A 19993-nucleotide genomic window follows, 5' to 3' on the forward strand; every position below is an offset into this window, starting at 1 on the left:
AAAAAAAAAAAATGTTTATTTATTTTTGAGACAGAGAAAAAGCACCAGTGGGGGAGAGGTAGAGAGAGACGGAGACAGAAGATCTGAAGCGGATTCTGAGCTGATAGCAGAGAGCCTGACGCAGGGCTCGAACTCAGGGACTGCGAGATCATGACCTGAGCCGAAGTCGGACACTTAACTGACTGAGCCACCCAAATGCCCCGAGAGTGGTGATTTACAGTTCAGATCCAAGAGGCAGCCTGCCTGTGTTAGAATTGGCTCTGTTACTTGTTTTCTGTATGACCTTGGGCAAGTCACTTAATGCCTCTGTGACTCAGGGTTCTCATTTGTAAAAGAAGGATAATAATACTTAATAAGATTATGATGCCAATTAGATCTGCTAAAATATGTAATGCTTTTATAACACTATAAATAGTATGTTATTATTTTATTCACCAAACTTAAAAGTTGTATGCAGTCAGACCCGTTCGTTGTTTTATTGCTTCTAAGCAAAAATGTGAGTCTTCCATCCTCTACACCAACGTTGTCCAATACAAGTATGGTGCTACCACTCATGTAATAGCATTTTCTAGTAACCATATTAGAAAGGTTAAAAAAAGTGGGGGGGCGGGGGCGCCTGACTGGCTCAGTCAGTGGATCATGCAACTATTGATCTTGAGGTTGTGAGTTTGAGCCCCATGTTGGCTGTGGGGATTACTTAAAAATAAGATCTTTAAAAAAAAGGTAAAAAAATTGAGGTGAAATTAATTTTAGGGGCGCCTGGGTGGCTCAGTCAGTTAAGTGTCTGACTCTTAATTTCAGCTTGGGTCTTGATCTCATGGTCGTGAGTTTGAGCCATGTGTTGGACTCCATGCTGGGTGGAGTCCAACTTAAAAAAATTAATAAAAAAATTAATTTTAATATTTTTTGTTTAACCCAGTAATTCACAAAATATTATCAACATGTAGTAATTATAAAATTATTACTGAGATAGTTTATATACTTTTACTTTTTTAAGTCTTACAAATATGGGTGCATTTTGTATTTGTAGCACATTTCAATTGCTCATTTCAATAGCCACTATGGCTACAGGCTATTGTGTTTGACTCTATACCTTTAGAGGTTTGCTAGTTACTCTTTTTATGTCAAGAGTATTCCAGTCATCCATTTCTGTGATTGAACCACCCCAAAACTTAGTATTTTAGGACAAAAATAGCTCATTATTTCTCACGAGTCTCATCCAGCTTGCACGCACAAGATTGATGATTATCGCTGAATCAATTATTACCATGATAGTTGTGAAATTTTCTAATTCCATGATTCCTTCTGTGTTTATTAGTTGGAATTTTATGGTAAAGAAGAACCTTTTCTTCTTCTTTCACTCATCTATTTACTTATAGGGCAGCATGAGCACATTGACTCTTTATTCATTAGGTTATAATCCATAACTTATTTGAACATTCAGGTATTTTCACCATTCCGTTATATATACATTAAAGCATTGGATTGCATGTAACTCTTTCTGAGTGTTCTGCAAGATGAGCAAACTTTTCTAAAAAATTTTGACTTGATAAATGAGCGATGTTTTACAATAGGAGTAGTACGTGATCCCGAATGTCACATGATCACAACCGAGCCAATGGTTCTTGAAATTCGCTTTGATATACAAGTCCTTTGGATTACAAGCATGTTTCCGGAATGAATTATGTTCGCAAACCAAGGTTTTACTATATTATTATTTGTATAATATTTTATTTATATATATTTATATTTATATAATTTATACAAATATATATAATGGAATGATCAGACAATTTGAACATTCAAATAAAGACTCTTTTTTTGGCAGAGTTCTCTTATTATCCCTGTACCTATATATGCCTAGCCTCCCCTATTATCAACATCACTAACCAGAATGGTACATATTTTTTTTTAGCAAGGATGAACTTACACTGACACATCATAAACAACCAAAGTCCATCGTTTACCTTAGGGTTCATTCTTGGCATTGTATATTCTGTGGGTTTTGGCAAATGTATAATGGCATATGTCCATCATTATAATATCATACAGAGTATTTTCACTGCCCTGAAAACCCTCTGTGTTCTGCCTATTCATCTTTCTATGTCACCTTGCAGCAACCTGATCTTTTTATTGTATCCATGGTTTTGCTTTTTCCAGCTGTCATTTAGTTGGAATTGTATAGTATGTAGCCTTTTCAGATTGCTTCTTTGGCTTAGTAATATGCACTTAAGGTTCCTCCATGTCTTTTTATGGTCTGTTAGCTCATTTACTTTTAGAGCTGAATAATATTACATTGTCTGGATGTATCACAGTTTATTTATCCACTCACGGACTAAAGGAAACTTGGTTGCTTCTAAGCTTTGGCAATTATTAATAAAGCTGCCGTAAATATCTGTGTGCAGATTTTTGTGTGGTCATAAGTTTTCAACTCTTGAGTAAATGCCAAGGAATGTGATTGCTGGATCATATGTTCAGTTTTGTAAGAAATTGCCAAACTGTCTTCCTAAGTGGCTGTATCATTTTGCATTGCAAACCAGCAGTGAGTGAGAGCTCCTGTTGCTCCACATCCTGGCCAGCATTTGATGTTGTCAATGACTGATACCAGCCTACTGGTATCTTATTGCTTCAGTTGCATTTCTTTATGATGTGGAGCATCTTCTCTTATGCTTACTTGCCATCTGTGTATCTTCTTTGCTGAGTTGTCTATTAATATTTTGGCCCATTTTCTAGTCGAGTTATTTGTTTTCTTATTGTTGAGTTTTATTTTTTAAAAATGTTTATTTATTTATTAAAAACATTTTCTTAATGTTTATTTTTGAGAGAGAGAGAGAGAGAGAGAGAGAGAGAGCGAGCGCGCCTGTACGCGCGGGGGAGGGGCAGAGAGAAAGAGACACACAAAATCCGAAGCAGGCTCCAGGCTCTGACCTGTCAGCACAGAGACCGATTCGGGGCTAAAACTCACAAACTGTGGGATAATGACCTGAGCTGAAGTCAGATGCTTAACTGACTGAGCCACCCAGGTGCCCCTTATTGTTGAGTTTTTAAAGTTCTTTGCATACTTTGGAATACAGTCCTTTATCAGGTGTGTCTTTTGCAAATATTTCTTCCAATCTGTAGCTTATCTTCTCATTGTGTTGATGTTGTCATTTGCATAGCAGAAGTTTTTGATTTTGATGAAGTCCAGCTTATGAATTCTTTCTTTTTTTTTTTTTTTCAACGTTTATTTATTTTTTGGGACAGAGAGAGACAGAGCATGAACGGGGGAGGGGCAGAGAGAGAGGGAGACACAGAATCGGAAACAGGCTCCAGGCTCCGAGCCATCAGCCCAGAGCCCAGCGGGGCTCGAACTCACGGACCGAGAGATCGTGACCTGGCTGAAGTCGGACGCTTAACCGACTGTGCCACCCAGGCGCCCCATGAATTATTTCTTTAATGGATTGTATCTTTGGTGTTATACAGAAAAAGACCAAGGTCATCTAGGTTTTCTCCTATGCTATATTCTAGGAATTTTATAGTTTTGCATTTTATATTTAAGTCTATGATCCGTTTTGAGTTAATATTTGTGAAGGGGGTAAGGTCTGTCTAGATTCACTTTTTTGTATGTAGATGTCCATTGTTGCAGCATTACTTTTTGAAGAGACAGCTTTGCTCCATTGGATTGCTTTTGCTCATTTGTGAGAGATCACTCAACCATATTAGTAGGGGTCTATTTATGGGCTCTATCTTCTGTTCCATTAATCAGTTTGCCTGTCTTTTGCCAGTACCACGCTGCCTTGGTTACTATAGCTTTACGGTAAGTTTTAGACTTGGTAGCATCAATCCTCCAACTTTGTTCTCCTTCAATATTGTAATGGCTATCCTGGGTCCTTTGCGTCTCCACATAAACTTTAGAATCAGTTTGTTGATTTCCATAAAATAACTTTATGGGATTTTGATTAGGATTGCGTTGCATCTATGGCTCAATTTCGAAGAACTGACGTCTTGACGGTATTGAGTCTTTCTGTCCGTGAACATTGAATATCTCTTCAATTATTTAATCCTTCCTTGATTTCATTTACCAGAGTACTTTCCTCATATAGGTATTGTAACCATTTTGTTAGGTTTAAACCTAAGTATTTCTTTGTTTGGTATGCTAATGTAAATGGTGTTATTTTTAATTTCCAATTCCACTTGTTCATTGTTGGTACATTTTTAATTGAGAACACACTCTCTTCACATATGCTGAGGTATGTGTTAAGATCAGAGTAAATTCTGCTGTGTGGAGGATATTCTCAATTCCATCGTTACCCCCATATTGAACTATTTAAATGTTTCAGTTCAGATATGTTATAGGGTTTGTCTTTTTGCCTGGAGAGTACCATGACTCCCTTCAGCAAATATTTTTACAACACAAAACTTGTCCAGTAAATTGTCTGTATTTATGGTGCTTTTGAATGTCTCACCAAACTTAATTGCTGCAATATCATAGGGCTTCTCAGTTTCTCTTCAGTTCAGTATAGAATATGCCCATCTCATTAAAAATAAGAACTTGATGAGATGTTTCTTCCCACAAGTTGAGATATTCCCAAAGCATGACTATAGTATTTCAGAGTTAAATCTTGTGCACATTAAACCCATCTCATATTGATATTTTGCTGCTCCGAAAAGATTCAGGACAAATGCTAACTCAGGATGCTGGGAGAGCAGCAGAACCTGGAATGATCCTGGCAAGGACTCAGGCTGTGTAAAAGGCCTTTCATGATTTGGTCCAGCCTCATCTCTATAATCCTCTCTTTGCCAGCTCTTTGCTTCTGTAGACTCATGCTGACCTCCACTCTTTTGCACTTGCTGCTGCTCTGCTTGGAAACTCTTCCCTTTCTTTCACATCTGGCTAATTTTCCTTTATCCTACAACCCTAGACTCTGGCATCATTTTCTCTAGGTGCCTTCCCCTGATCCCTCTGAGGTGGTCTCTGCCCTATCTTTATTGCAGCGCTTCCATGTCGAGTTATATCTGTTCAGTTGTTTCTCCTTCTCCTTTTCAAGACACTTTTTGTCCTTTGTCCTATTATTTAAGAGTCTTGCTCTTTGCTTTCTATGGCGACAATTATTGGATAAACTGATCTTTGCTAGGGGATAAATGATTTTGATGAATTGCTTATCTGCTGCTGAAAACATATTTGTATTTCATGGAGGCCCATTGGGGTAGTGGTCTTCAAAGTGGGTGTATGCACATCGGGGGTTGTGCAAGATCATTTATAAGGATGTATGTAGGCAGGACATGTATTAGCTTTATTTCTTCTATTTCATTGAGCAAAACTAAGGAATTAAGGTTTTCTAATATTTAATATTTTGGTTGAGAAAGTACATATATGTAACTTGATCCTCTAACTTGACATTGGTAATATGTCCTAATTGACTCAGTGCTCCATTATAACAATTTGAAGACCTTGCTGTAGAGGCATGCTGACATCCCCAGTGGATAGCTCTTCGGGTTTTCTGGCACTATAATGACTTACAGTTATGAAGTGTTTCCTGTGTGGCAGACATTGTTCTATCCACTTTACAGATATCAACGTACTTATTCTTCACAACCACCTTGTGAGATTGGTACTATTATTAATTAGCATGCTCATGTTATGGATGAAAAAATGGAGCCTGGATAATCAGGTAACTTTTTCAAGGATGGGGTGAGCACATGGTTGATTCATTTTAGAACTGATGTAGTCTAATTCCAGAGGCCACTTGTTGAACCCCTGCTCTGTACTGTGCTGTGCTCTGGCATCTGTCCGTTCCTACAGGATAGACACATGTAGCTTCCAGGAGGATGGGGGCCACGTCTGTCTTGTCATTGTGGTAAAAATTCTTAAATATTCACAAATATTTCTTAAATGAAGGAACTGTGAGGACCTGTCACCACCTCTGAACTCATGTCACTTAAATGGGAACTTTGGATAAGTATTCTTTTGTTTTTAACTTGAAACATTTTTTTTCCCTTGAAATAATTAGATCTGATGAGAAATTGGCATGAGTTAAATTAGAAGTCCTATGTTTAGAAACTTTACATGAAAAAAAAAGTCTGCCTCACTCTAATACCAATGAGTCAGTTATGAGTCCCAGCTCACCCCTGACATGACTAATGCCTTCCTTTTCTTCTTTTATCATGAGGTTCTGAGAACGTAAGAAATAAACCTTAGGTTCTTCCTCAACACCGATTGAAGCGTCCCTCAAATGTGTATAACCTGAAAGCAGCAACAAGAGTAGCAGCAACAATGACAACAAAAATGATAATGGAAAAGAGAAGCAGAACTTAAACTAATTTTTGGGCGGGGGTTTACCCACTGATAGCCTTTTAAGTCTGGCTCCACTTTCCTTAATTCTTCGGCACAAGGATATGTAATAATCTCTCAGGTGTTCTGGGATTTAATAAAATTGTTTTGTTTGGGCCAAATAAGTTTGTGATTCTGTAAGCTTATGATTCTTTCCACATCTGAAAGAGTATTTAGGAGATTCTTGGGAGTTTTGTATTATATCATCATATTCCAATTATGACTATTTTCTTCCCTGTTTTGCTTTTAGGCTCTTTCAAGACACTTACTCTTCCATCAGTAAGTATCCATTTAAAAAATTTGGTTTCAGAAATATACATTGCATTGATGAGACAAATAAATTAATATTTTGTTGACTTTTATATCAATTTACGTTTCTTGTGAGTTTGTCTTGAGTTCAGTTTCACCTTTAAATTAAGAATAATGTTACTTTGGGGTGCCTGGGTGGCTCAGTCAGTTGAGCATCCGACTTCGGCTCGGGTCATGATCTCGCTGTCTGTGAGTTTGAGCCCCATGTCGGGCTCTGTGCTGACAGCTCAGAGCCTGGAGCCAGTTTCAGATTCTGTGTCTCCCTCTTTCTGACCCTCCTCCACTCATGCTCTGTCTCTCTCTGTCAATAAATAAACACTAAAAAAAAATTATTAAAAAAAATAGAATAATGTTACTTTAGGGGCACTTGGTGGCTCATCGGTTGACTGCCCGGCTTCAGCTCAGGTCACGATCTCACAGTTTGTGAGTTCAAGCCCTGCATTGGCTCTCTGCTGTCAGCTTCGAGCCCCACTTTGGATCCTCTGTCCCCCTCTCTCTCTTGGTCCCTCCCCCTCTCATTCTCTCTCTCTCTCTCTCTCTCTCTCTCTCTCCCTCTCTCTCAAAAATGAATAAACATTAAAAAAATTTTTTAAAGAATGTTACTTCAGGGAGATCGGTTATTAGCCTCTTCAAACTCATAGCAAAGATTTTTTGCTTGTGAAACAGGGAACTTCACTGGGGAAACCTTCCTGGAGTGTTGCCAAGAAACCTGGGCTGGTTTGGTGCCGTTTCTGCCTTACTGAACCTCAAAGTTTTGAGTGTGAAATTAACACTCTGTCCCTCGGTTTCCCTGTCCTAGAAAGTGGAGGGTCACGCTGAGCCATATTGAAGCCTGAGACATTGGTGATATTGATCCTGTCTTTGTTAAAAAATTTTGTGTTCATAATTTAATTTTTTGCACTACCTTTTCTATTTTAAAATATTAAAAATTTACTTATCTTGATTACTGATTTTTTTGGCTCCTCCTTAAGTTTTGCACCAGAGGCAAGGGTCTCACTCACCCCACCCTTGTCCTAGCTCTGGAAAAGGGGATAAAGAAACTGCTTCCTTCATAGGGGGTACTTTACCCTGGAGGTGAAATGAGATGTGAAAGTGCTGTAAAATTTGCTATGGAAGTGAAAAGGGGTTATTATTTTGTTGAGAAAGTCGTAAAACCTGGTGATTAAATGCTGTTTGTGAACTGATCCTGCTTCTCATAGCTTTGATTTGGAAGTTTGTACTTTTATTACCATGTTTTATTTTGGAGCTTCACACTTTGAATGTACCGTAGAGAAAGTAGACCACAGCATCCAACAAGAGATGCAATTTGGTATACTTTTCTGAGAACAGTTGACTAGTGACTTTGTTAAAAAACAAAATTTCACCCGGTAAATTTGAAGATCTAATTGGCTTTATTAAGAGATTCATGAATTGGGCAGGATCCCACCTAGCAAGCAGAGGGGAGCTCCAAAGAGTTGTACAACACGGAAGGTTTTTGTAGGAAGGAAGGTGGGGCAAGGAAGTTATTAGCAAAAGAAAAGAAAGGATTGTTCCAGGCAAGGGAAGGGCATGGGGTCTTATCCTGCAGATTACCTCATCTTCCTTTGGGTGGGGTGGGGGTGGGGGAGAGGGCCCATGTGACAGATTACCTCATTGGTGCTTGTCAGAAAGTTCCAGATTGATTGGCTTAAAATTCCACTCCTGGAGAGGTTGAAACTGCAGTTAAGTCCTGATTTACTGTTCTGGGATCAAATGACTCCACCTTGGGCCTGTGGTTTCTTTTTAACAACTTGGGCCCTGATACTTTACATACTTAATGTAGGATTAGCACTAACTGATGAGCCAGGTTCCCCCATTACTTCTTGAAGGTTACTTATCAAGCACATTCAGAAAGCACATTAGTTTTTGCAGGGGTGGTGGTAGGGGATGGTATTCCTAGAAAATGTAGTGCTACCAAACAGTACTTTATAAAAATTACTTATGTACCATAGCTGTTATTTCTTACCTATTATGTTTGTGCTTTCCCTCTTAAGAAATATAACTGCTTTTCTATTGTTGAATAGGAACTAGGGAAAGAGAGGCAAAGCAGGTGGAAATGGGGGGAGAGCCCAATCTCAGTGGTAATAAAACATTACATTGCGTTTATGTACCCTAAAATAATAGATGCTGGCCATGATGGTGTTGAAAGAGTATTCCAATGAGAAGCTTAAAATAAATCCTGTGTAATAGAATTGTCCTGTAGCAGAAGGGGGTGGGATTTAAGTTCAGAAACCACAGCTTAAAGTACAACTGTCTGGTTTCATCAGAGAAGCCTATAGTTACACAGGCTGGAAGTGTAGAAAGGCTGGAAAGAGAAGGCATCAGGCTTGGGATTGTTCCAGTAATGTCAGTTTATTATAAATTGCACTTGTCCAAACTATCATTAACTGGGCTTTGGCTGCTATTATTCTTTTAATCCTTACCTATGGGAAATGCTAACTCCAAATCCTGTATTTGTCTTTCCCAGTAATGCCATTTCTATTGTAGATAGATATAGCAATTACCTATTGAAGGCTTTCTTAGACATTATATCCCTTTTCTAGTAAAACAAAAATTTAAAGACTTAGTCGTAAAGTGTGTCTGGGAAAATTTGATAATGCTTGGCAAAAATAGAAAGTTCTGCGTTGTTATGAGTTGTCAGTTAAAATAGGCTCAGCTTTCAGAGTGTGCACTTGCATTCTGATGTTTGTAATATTTCAGATTGTTTTTTGAGGTTCTCATGAATTTTTGCTGTAAAATGTAAATATTTTGGCTTCATTAAAACAAATGGTTTTTGGGGCGCCTGGGTGGCGCAGTCGGTTAAGCGTCCGACTTCAGCCAGGTCACGATCTCACGGTCCGTGAGTTCGAGCCCCGCATCGGGCTCTGGGCTGATGGCTCAGAGCCTGGAGCCTGTTTCCGATTCTGTGTCTCCCTCTCTCTCTGCCCCTCCCCCATTCATGCTCTGTCTCTCTCTGTCCCAAAAATAAATAAACGTTGAAAAAAAAAATTAAAAAAAAAACACAAATGGTTTTTAATATCTGATTAGCTCATTGTTTCTATTTTTGATACACTAAAATCAACTTTTAATAAGAAGTAAATAAAAATGATTGATGCTTAGTATAAAGGTTATTTTTTTGCAGAAAATGTTTTAGGCAAATTTCTTTTATTCTCTGTAAGTAAATCCAACTTAACATGAGGGAAGGGTTTTTAAAGTTAGGAATGTTTTGAAGTTTATTTTATGTATAATTAACATTTTAAAAATATATTTTAAGTAGAAACTGTCATCTTAAATTCCTCAATTTTATTTTGAAAGTTATTTGAAATCTCTCCTTATTTTAGTAATTATAAGTAATTAATGAAGTAGAGTAGGATAAATCCTATTTTGTTGTTTCCGTTTCCTTGATAATTCATCTTTCAGAGGTTAAATGGTTTTAGTCATCCCAGATTAGTTCTTTGCCCACCAAGGATCTTTTGTAAATTTTTATTTATTTTTATTAAAAAAATTTTTTTTCAATGTTTTTATTTACCTTTGAGACAGAGAGAAGGCAGGAGCTGGGGCGGGGAAAAGGAGAGGGAGACAGGAACTGAAGCCGGCTCCACACTGACAGCAGAGAGCCCCATGAGAGCTGGAACTCATGACTGATAAGACAATGGCCTGAGCTGAAGTCAGATGCCTAGCCGACTGAACCACCCAGGCGCCCCAATTTTTATTTATTTCTATTTTATTTTTAAGTAAACTCTACACCCAACATGGCACTTGAACTCACAACCCCAACCAAAAGTCATTAGTTCCACTGTCTGAGCCAGCCAGGAGTCCCTCCCCAAGGACCTTTTTGAGCACACTTGCCTTAAATACCCTGGGCAAAGAGCAATCATTTACTCAGGAAATTTGCATTTACGTATACACAGAATAGGCTTAGCATAATGAGCACGCGCCACTCAGGTGCCAATTGGTACTTGGCTGATCAAAGCTCCTTGATGTACTGCTGCCAGGCAGTGTCCGTCTGTGGGAACTGTATCTTTTTCCAGCCCTCGGCGCTCAGCTCAACATGTGAAACTGCAGAATCCCCGTGGGTAGATAACTGGTTCTTGCATAAGAGAAGGGCATGGGAAGTCTCTGATGAGGGAACCTCTTTATTACCAATCCCTGGAACTCTTTCAGTAACTGGGACCCCAAGAAGGCAGAAGGATCAGTAGAGATACAAGCGCTTTTAATACCTTCTGGTGGCCTCTCCACTGTGGGGAGCAGGTTACAACCCATTCTAGGTCCGATACAGAGAAAAACCTTCGTAAAGATTGCTGAAAATCCACATTAGTTTCTTCATTCTCTTTCACATTATGTCCCTCTACTGTTAACAGTGGAGGGTCAAGCTCTCTACCACAGCTCAGCATCCTTAGTGCCATGCAGAGTCGGCAGTGACACCACAAGGCGTATGGTGATGCCTCATGGTTTATAGAGTCACCTCTGGTCTACTGATACACCAAGTTCTTTTGTAATCTCTGACTTTCCAGCCCTGGGAATAACACTGAGGCTTTGAGGATCCTGAATCACCTAAATCTTACATATGGAGGGTGGGCAGGGTTTCTAATGGGGCAGCTAAAAAAGCAAATTACTTGCGGTAGCTGAAAGGAGCATGAAGATAGTACTGTCTTCTCCTGAGGCAATGCCAGCTCCCTGATGGAGGATGGAGTAGGGCACAGAGATTGTGTTTTTGAACACGTCTGTGTTACTTCTGCTTCTTTATTTGGCATTCTCATGGTTAAATAGGGCTCTTTAGTTTTGTGCCTCTGAATTATTAATTTGACGTAAGTCTTCAATCTACTATCAGTTCTGGAGGCTCTGTGCCACTAAAAATGATCAAACTATATCCAAATCATAAAAAGCAATCCCATCAAATCTCATTATTTAAATATAAAGTATTTATGAACCTTTGCCATATATATGATATGCTGGCATATTTAATTTTCTGCTTGTAGTATTAAAATATCTATTTAAAAGAATCTGAGAACTGAAGTATCATTTGGGAAAATAGAATATAAGAATGCAAGTTCCAAGCTAGACTCTTAGCCTTACTAGGGCACACATCTTTGGCTTATGTTGTATTCCAAGGACTTAGAACAATTTGGAGCTAGGAGGTGCTCAATAAATATTTATTGAAGAAAAGCAAAAATTGGCACTAGAAGTCATGTAAATGTGATGCTACTGATTGTTCTTCTAACATTTTATTAAGAATTTTTCCAATATAAAAAAAACTTGAAAGAATTTTGTAGTGAGTACTTCTGTATCCACCACTCAGAATCTACCATTAATGCTTTACTATACTTGCTCTATTTCATATCTATCCATCCATCTGTCTCTCCATCCATTAATTGATCTTATTTAAAAAAAAATTTATGTTTATTTACTTATTTTTTGAGAAAGAGGGAGAAAGCAAGCCAGGGAGGAGCAGAGAGGGAGGGAGAGATTGAGTCCCAAGCAGGCTCCATGCTCAGTGCAGAGACCAATGCAGGGCTTGAACTCATGAACTGTGAGATCATGAGCTGAACTGAAACCAAGAGTCAGATGCTTAACTGTTTGAGCCACCCATGCACCCCTAATTCATCTTATTTTTAAAATGTGTCTCCAGGGGCGCCTGGGTGGCTCAGTCGGTTAAGCGGCCGACTTCGGCTCAGGTCACGATCTCGCGGTCCGTGAGTTTGAGCCCCGCGTCGGGCTCTGTGCTGACAGCTCAGAGCCTGGAGCCTGTTTCAGATTCTGTGTCTCCCTCTCTCTGACCCTCCCCCGTTCATGCTCTGTCTCTCTCTGTCTCAAAAATAAATAAATGTTAAAAAAAAAAAAATTTTTTTTTTAAATGTGTCTCCAAGTAAATTGTGGGCATCAGTACTTTTCTCCCTAAATATTTTTTTGCTGACCATTTTATGGTGGCTTGTTACATTTCCTTCATATTCTCATCCATATTGTGAGCTTCAAGGTAGCTGCAGTTACTGCAGGATCTCTGAGCTTTCTGTGGACAAAACTTACTTGCCAACACGAGCCAGAATTTAGTTTCAGAACCTCAGGTTTATTATCATGAAAACGAACTAAAAGTCAGGTATACTAGCCATCTATTGTGTAACCGATTATCCCAAAGCTTTGGGCTATTACAAGGCTGCAGTCAGGATGTCAGTTAGACCTGCAGTCACCTGAAGGCTTCAGTAGGTCAGGGATCTTCTGTAAGGTAGTTCATTCATATGGCTGTCGAGCTGGTGGTGGGTGTTGGTGGGGGCCTCATTTCTCCCTATGTGGGCCTCTCTACAGGCTTCTTGAGTGTCCTCCTCACATGGCAGCTGGATTCCCCCAGAGCGAAGAATCCCAGAGAGAAAGAGAACCAGGCAGAAGCCATCCTTTCTCTAACACAGCTTCATTATTTTCTTGAGAAGCAAGTCCCTAAGTCTGGGGAATGAGGCTCTACTTTTTGGAGGGCAGAGAGTCAGAGAATTGTCAGACATGATTTAAAGACACCATATGGAGGCCTTTATTAGAGTAGTATAGCTCATTTCAGGTTTGAATCTCAGCTAGTAACCTGGAACAGCTTCCCAAATTCCTCTAAGCCCCTGCATAAAATGGTGTTAGTGAGAGCGCCACCTGAAGGATTGTTGTAAAATGACAGGTCATGTAAACTGCTGTATGGCTTCAAGTCTGTTAATGCTGGAAGGTAAGAATTCTGTTGGTAATAGTAGTAGGAAAGCAGCAGCACCCCCATCCTTTCCAGGATGATGACCTGTGATGTGCAGGATGCAGGAAGAGAGCACACTGTAGAAAAGAGTTCAAGAGAGATACGGCAAGAAACAAGTCTTGTGCAAATTGTGCTTTTCACCAGTTGACTGCCTCAAAGAGGGAGGCATGGAAAAGTGTTGAAAGACCTTAAATATTCTGACCCACAGTGACTGTTGGGAAGAATGTGCACTTGGGCTAGGAAATGACAAGGTGACTGGTGTTGAGACCTCCATTCCGAGAACCCTGCAATTTAACGGGAGAGAAAACTACAGGATGTTAAGAGGGAAAACAAATTGTTTAATGTTGGTGCCTAGGAGGGGCAAGTTTTTCAACATGGCAATTACTTTTAATAATACTATAGACTTAAATTTTCTATTCTTGGGGTGCCTGGGTGGCTCAGTCAGTTGAGTGTCCAATTCTTGGACAAGTCATGATCTCATGGGTTTGATCCTGATGGCAGGCTCTGTGCTGACAGTGCAGAGCCTGCTTGGGATTCTCTCTCTCTCCTTTCTCTGCCCCTTCCCCCCACCCCCCCCTCAATAAAATAAGTAAACCTAAAAAATAGAAATTTTTCTATTCTAACATAATTAAAAACATTTTTGAGGAAAAATAATGAGACTGATCTCTTCATTTTCTCCAGCTACCTCTGAACAGTGCAGATGGGATTTATGAACTACGTGTAACTGGACGTGCCCAGGATGAGATCTTATTCTCTAATAGTACGCGCTTATCATTTGAGACCAAGAGAATGACTGTCTTCATTCAAACAGACAAGTCCCTGTACAAGCCGAAGCAGGAAGTGAAGTTTCGTGTTGTTACACTCTTCTCAGATTTTAAACCTTATAAAACTTCTTTAAACATTCTAATTAAGGTAAGTGCCAGATAGAAATAAAGCTCTGTGCACTTACTGGCACTCTGTGCCAGTAAGAAATAAAGCATCTTACTAAAGCTCTGTGCGAAGTTCTGGTCAGGTTATCTTAGAATTAGCCTTGGGTAAGCTTCCCTCCCAACATGAGAATACTCTCTCTCGGAAGGGAAATGGTAGAGCAGTGGGGTCAGAGCTCAGGCTCCAAAGTTGGCTAGCTTGGGCTCCAGTCCTTGCTTCTTCACTGATGAATTCATTTGTTAAACATTTTTTGAACTTCTGTGGTCAGGGCTCTGGAGTGGGGCACTGAGCAGAACAGATTAAGTCCCCTGCTCACATCAAGCTTATATTTCAGTGAATAGTGTGGAGACAGGCACTAAATAAACACATAAGTATGTATATAAAGGGATTGGTGTGTGTGTGTGTGTGTGTGTGTGTGAGAGAGAGAGAGAGAGAGAGAGAGAGTGTTTATGTTTGCTCTTTTCTCTAGATTGTTAGGGGAGTCCTATTTGAGCAGAGACCTAAAGGAAATAAAAGAATGAGCCCATACATACAGAGGGAACAGCTTGTGTAAAGGCCCTGGTGGGAACTTGTTGGGTGCATTGGAGGAAAAATAGGCTGAAAGTGTACCAGGGTGTGAGGGGACAAATATTAGGAGATGAGGTAAGATATAGGTATGTTGGTTGGAGGAGAGATGGGCCATACAGGGTATTCTTAGGCATGATACGGACTTTGGATTTTACTCTGAGTGAAGCAAGAATTCACTGGAGAATTCTGAGGACAGGCGTGATGTGATTTGACTTATAAAAGGATCACTGTCTGCTCTAAGAAGAATAGATGCTTGTGTGAGAAAATTAATCTCTCAGAGCCCCAGTTTCTTTATTTGTAGAATGTGTAATAATAATAATACCTCACAAAGGTTTTGTGAGATAATCCAAGCACAGCATTTAGAACTATGCCTGCCACATAGTACATGCTCACTGAACATTAGCTCTTGTTATTATGGGAACCCTTTTGGCAGGGAGTCATTTGTCCTCTGCTGCTTGCACACTCTGATAGTCTGGAGGCAGATAGTTAGACTGAGTGTTTTCCTGTGGGAACTAAGTTGAGGACCATTGAGATCCTGCTGGACCTGCTTTTCTATACTTATGCTGAGGAGAATACTAGACATTTGATCATTACATGGAAATAAGGTGATCAGCTCACCCCAGTTTGCCTGGGACTCTCTTGATTTTATAACTGAAAGTCCCTGGTCCTGGGAACCCTCTTGGTTTCCTTCAATGTTCTGATAAATGACATAGAATGGAAGGCAAATTTAGGTTTTTTAGTTCAGCATCTTCCTATTCTTCTTAACTTCTTTGTTGTTATAAATTAAACTAAAATCCAAACAAAAATCAAGCAAACAAACATGTATACGTGTAACTTCAAGCCAGATTGTGTTTGTAGCAAACACATCGGCTGGCATGCTGCTCAGTGTGTATTTCTTGAATTTCCAAGAATTGCAGTCCTGTGAATCTCTGCCTTCACTGTATAATGGAATGTCTAAAAAGGAGGTTGGCATAGTGAATAGCATGTCTAAATTCAAGTAGCTCTCTAAGCAGGGCTTTATGGACCGCAGTCATATCATCTTTCACCATTTATCCACATATACTGAGAACTTAGTACGTGCCAGAAATTAAGTGTAAGGTGGAGGATTTAGAGGTCACCTGCCTGTCTCTGGCGGTTTATATCCAATCTGCCTCGTTCTACCTGTGGTAATGAAAGTCAGCACTTGATAAATTGCCCGTTCTAGGCATCAACCCAGAACTAACCCTGCTGATGCGGGACAAATACCTCACAGAGGTTTTTGTGAGGATTAAAGTGAGTAATTTAAGTAAAGCATTTAGAACTGTGCTGGTCTGTGCATTTTTATTATTTTGCCTCACTATGGTGCTTTAGGTTCTGCCTTTGAAACCTTTGATTTGTACTCTTGGGCTATTCTCTACAACTCTGGACTTTGCTTGCCACATTTGGCTTTCTCAGAGAGACCTGTGGTCCTGAGAAATCCTACTGGCTTTGCCAGCATGTGGCCCTCTTGGCTCGGGAAGGGGCGTTTAGACTGAAATTCCACCTGGAACCCAGAGTGTTTGGGAAAAGTGCCCAGGGGGTTGCTATACTCTGCTGTCTGCACCTGGGCAGTGAGGCTGGGATATGAACTCAGGTCCAGCCTTGCCACTTGCAGAAGCCACATGGGAGCACTGATGCCCACACTGCTGTCTTCCTCCATCTGAAAAACAGTCATTTGGGCCAGAATGTGGTGTTTTCTACATCTTTCAGTGTAGAATAGTTGGTTTCTTGGCAAAACCTCTTAGAAAAAAGTGGAACCTAGTGTAACAAGAACCCCTGAATTGAACAAAGCTGTACTAGGGAGTACAGCACCACCTTCAGGCTAACGTGGAGAAGTGCACTGATGGCTGGGAGGCTAACTTCTCGGAATCCATCCTGCCAGTCAAGAAGACAGTCAGTGATACTGTAATAGTAAGTGACCTAACAGGACAGCTAGTAGCTACACTTGTGGTGAGCATAGCAGAGTGTATAAACTTGTCAAATCAGTAAGCTGTAAAAAAAAGAAAAAGAATTGCTGTAGCTGTAGGATGTAGCTAAAATATTGACTGTCAAGTCACAGCATGTTCAGGGGGTGCTCAGTGTTTTGTGGTTTTTTTTTTTTGTCATTTGGTATTATTAATTTTGTCTGCCTTGATAACTGACCTTCTCAGGTTGAAAAGGCCTTCAGGGCCCCTTTGACAGTGGTAAAAACGTGTCCTACCTCTGCTCTAATTCTCGCTACCTCTGGCTACTCTGGCTTGACACTATGGAAATCAGTGCCTTCAACACCTCCATGGTAGCTGGCACAGCAGACTTCTACCGTGACTTCCTTCCTGAAGAAAGTGTTGCTTCTTGTACAGATGAATGACCTCGTATGGGAATAGCTGTTGTTGCCTTAAGGGTGTATCTTGTGATTGTGCCCTGACACTCTGGCGTGGGGCAGCCATGACAAAACCAGGACCTCATTCCTGGTGAGGTGAGGGGACCACCTCGTTTAAGTGATTTGACTTCTCCAGTTCTACATGCTAGACAGACGCTGAGTGCATAATCCAGGACTCTGAGGAGTGGCAGAAATACTCCTACTGGACATATTCTCCAGCTGGGGATTTATTGCTTGAGACAGTCTGGCACAGGCAGCAGGTACTGTGCTGTGCTGAGGCACCAGAACCATCTAAAGGTGACTCAGAGAGCACAAGGGGCCACTATTGCAGCATCTCCAGCATGTGGCTGTTCTGGCTGTGTCAGGGCCACTGTTCGTGTTGTATATGGCTGTCCTGTGTGCATCCTAGCAGGAGATGGTGACATACAAATGGTGGGTTCTGCTGTGGTGCCACCATGCATGGTCTGTTCGAATCCTGATGTGTAAAAACTTCTGGTGTTTCTACATTCTCTGTGTTTTCCTGTTGGTGACAGTTAGGCCTAGGTCTGAGGCAGGCTTGACAAACCAGAGGGATTATCTCATTCACTCCCAACTGTCCAGATCCTCCAGGTTCAAAGTCGTCAAAGACTTCATTTAGAACTTCCTTTTTTTGTAGGGCCATGGTACCACCTGGGAGAAGCGTATACCCTCACCAAATAATGCATCAGCAGAGTATGAACATTCCTTTCCACTCAGTTTAAATAACACTGGGAATTATTATTATTATTTTTTATTTTTGTCAGGCTGACATAAGAAAAAAGGTATTTTTTGTTTTCACCCATGCGTCATGCTGTGGCAGGTGCAGGAGAGCCAACAGCTGATTACAATGCCCGTCCTAGGAGTTTGCCAAGGAGGGTGACCTACTTAGTCTTGACTTGCTTTGGTCTTTGGTTTCAACAATTAGTTTCTGGCTTACTAGACTACTCCTAACTCAATTCTCAGCATTGTCCTTACCTCTGACTTTCACATCCTCCCCCACTTGGGGAGAGAGGTTTCTTCTGGCTTCCGTTAACTGGGCTGACCCACTACGTCTAGTCAAAGGATAGAGAATAACAATCAGGGAAAATATTTTATCCCTGCTCTCATTAGTTCACAGTCTAGCTGGGAACAAAAAACCCCATATAACCCATGAGTTCAGTAAACTCAAAAGGGGTAGTCTTCAAAAGGGGTAAACTCCAGATGTACTAGGGACTCTCCAGGAAGTGGCCATTTTGTCTGTTGGAAGCATTTATAGGAGGCAGGACACTGGAGCTTATTTCACCTATTGGACAGGAAGGGAGGGCATTCTGTGAAGCAATTGTAGAGGCTGAGAAGCATGGGCTTTTGGGAGTGAATTGCAAAGAAATCTGTATGTTTAGAGGAAGATGAGCATAGAAATATAGATGGAATCAGACTGCTAAGTTATGTAAACTATGTCAAGGAGTGTAGATCTCATTCTGTAGGCAAACAAAAGCTATCACCACCTCGTGGTCCACTGCTTGTCATATGTCAGGAACTGTACCAAGCATTTCCACCACTTTGCCTCAGTCTCAGATTTGTGTTTCAGATGGACAACACTGTTGGCAGAGGGGAAGATGTATTTATTGGAGGGCAAGAGTGGAGGAGGGAGATTAGTCGTAATAGTCAGAAAACAGGACATGGCAGCTGGATGTGAGGATTAGAGAGAGATTAAAGAGGTGGAGTTGACAGGGCTGGGAATGTGAAGGGAAGTCCGGGATGACTGCTGGATTGGCTTGGCTGAATGTGCATGACGGGATCATTGGGGAAGTCTAGGAAAACTGAAGTATTTTTCCTGCACAACCTTGGCTAAACATGGCTATGATACATTTTGTTGGATTAAACGGTGTGTGGGTTCGAATCCTGAATTCATGGATTACTTACAGTTGAGTGTTTACCTAACCTCTCTGGGAATCTGTTTTCTGCTATAATGTGAGGACAGTCCTATCCTGAGGGAGAGTTGTGATGATTGAGTGATGTATGAGTGGTAATGATACGACAGAGTGCCTGACACGCAGTGGGCCCTGAATACATACACAAGGTCTGTTATCTCTAGGTTAACAATGACAGCACAGGTTTGGTGCTACACATGTCGTGTGTGTTCCATGTAGAGGGAAATATGGTGCCAAGAATTGGAAGGTGGAGCAGAATAAAGATGTTATCAGGAGGGTATGAGAAAGGAATAAATTCTGATTTGTCTTCTGTTTAGTAACATATGGCCAACATTTTACAAAACGTATCTCTGTGCCATATTTAGGATGTTCCTGGGAGTGCTGCATGGAGGGCATCATTCATAACACATGTATGCGGCAGTATTTATATAGTTAACATGTACGGTTTTTGTTGTAGGACCCCAAGTCCAATTTGATCCAACAGTGGTTGTCAGAACAAAGTGATCTTGGCATCGTTTCCAAAACTTTTCAATTATCTTCCCATCCAATACTTGGTGACTGGTCCATTCAAGTTCAAGTGAATGTGAGTATAAATATATTTTCAGGGGGAATGCTAAAGTGATTTAATTAGGTCGGGTGGGGAAATATCTCCAATGTCATTTATTCAATGAACAGAAAATTGTTAATCTGAACATCTAGATAATTTAAGGGGTGTATTTTGTATTTACTGTGTTTATCAATGGGTTAGCTTTCATTGTAATATGTTAGAGTTTTAGCCATTGTTGCCTTTTTCTGTAATACAATGTTTGAAGGTTAAAACACTTTGCATTTTTTTAAATGTTTATTTATTTTTGAGAGAC

At 40.3% G+C, this 19993-nt stretch overlaps 1 protein-coding gene across 3 annotated transcripts in view; it reads left to right on the top strand.

The window, feature by feature from the left end:
* Positions 1-19993, top strand: part of CD109 (CD109 molecule) — a 144413-nt gene that overhangs the window by 14763 nt on the left and 109657 nt on the right. For all 3 annotated transcript variants that reach the window (XR_007152347.1, XR_007152348.1, XM_047859773.1), the window contains exons 3-5: positions 6561-6589; positions 14016-14246; positions 19591-19716. Coding sequence is in view for 1 of the 3 variants with exons in the window: in XM_047859773.1 (XP_047715729.1) it covers positions 6561-6589; positions 14016-14246; positions 19591-19716 (386 nt within the window). In the remaining 2 variants the exon portion in view is untranslated. The remainder of the gene's footprint in view (positions 1-6560; positions 6590-14015; positions 14247-19590; positions 19717-19993) is intronic.

The sequence above is a fragment of the Prionailurus viverrinus genome, chromosome B2, assembly GCF_022837055.1.
Source record: "Prionailurus viverrinus isolate Anna chromosome B2, UM_Priviv_1.0, whole genome shotgun sequence".
Lineage (NCBI taxonomy): Eukaryota > Metazoa > Chordata > Mammalia > Carnivora > Felidae > Prionailurus > Prionailurus viverrinus.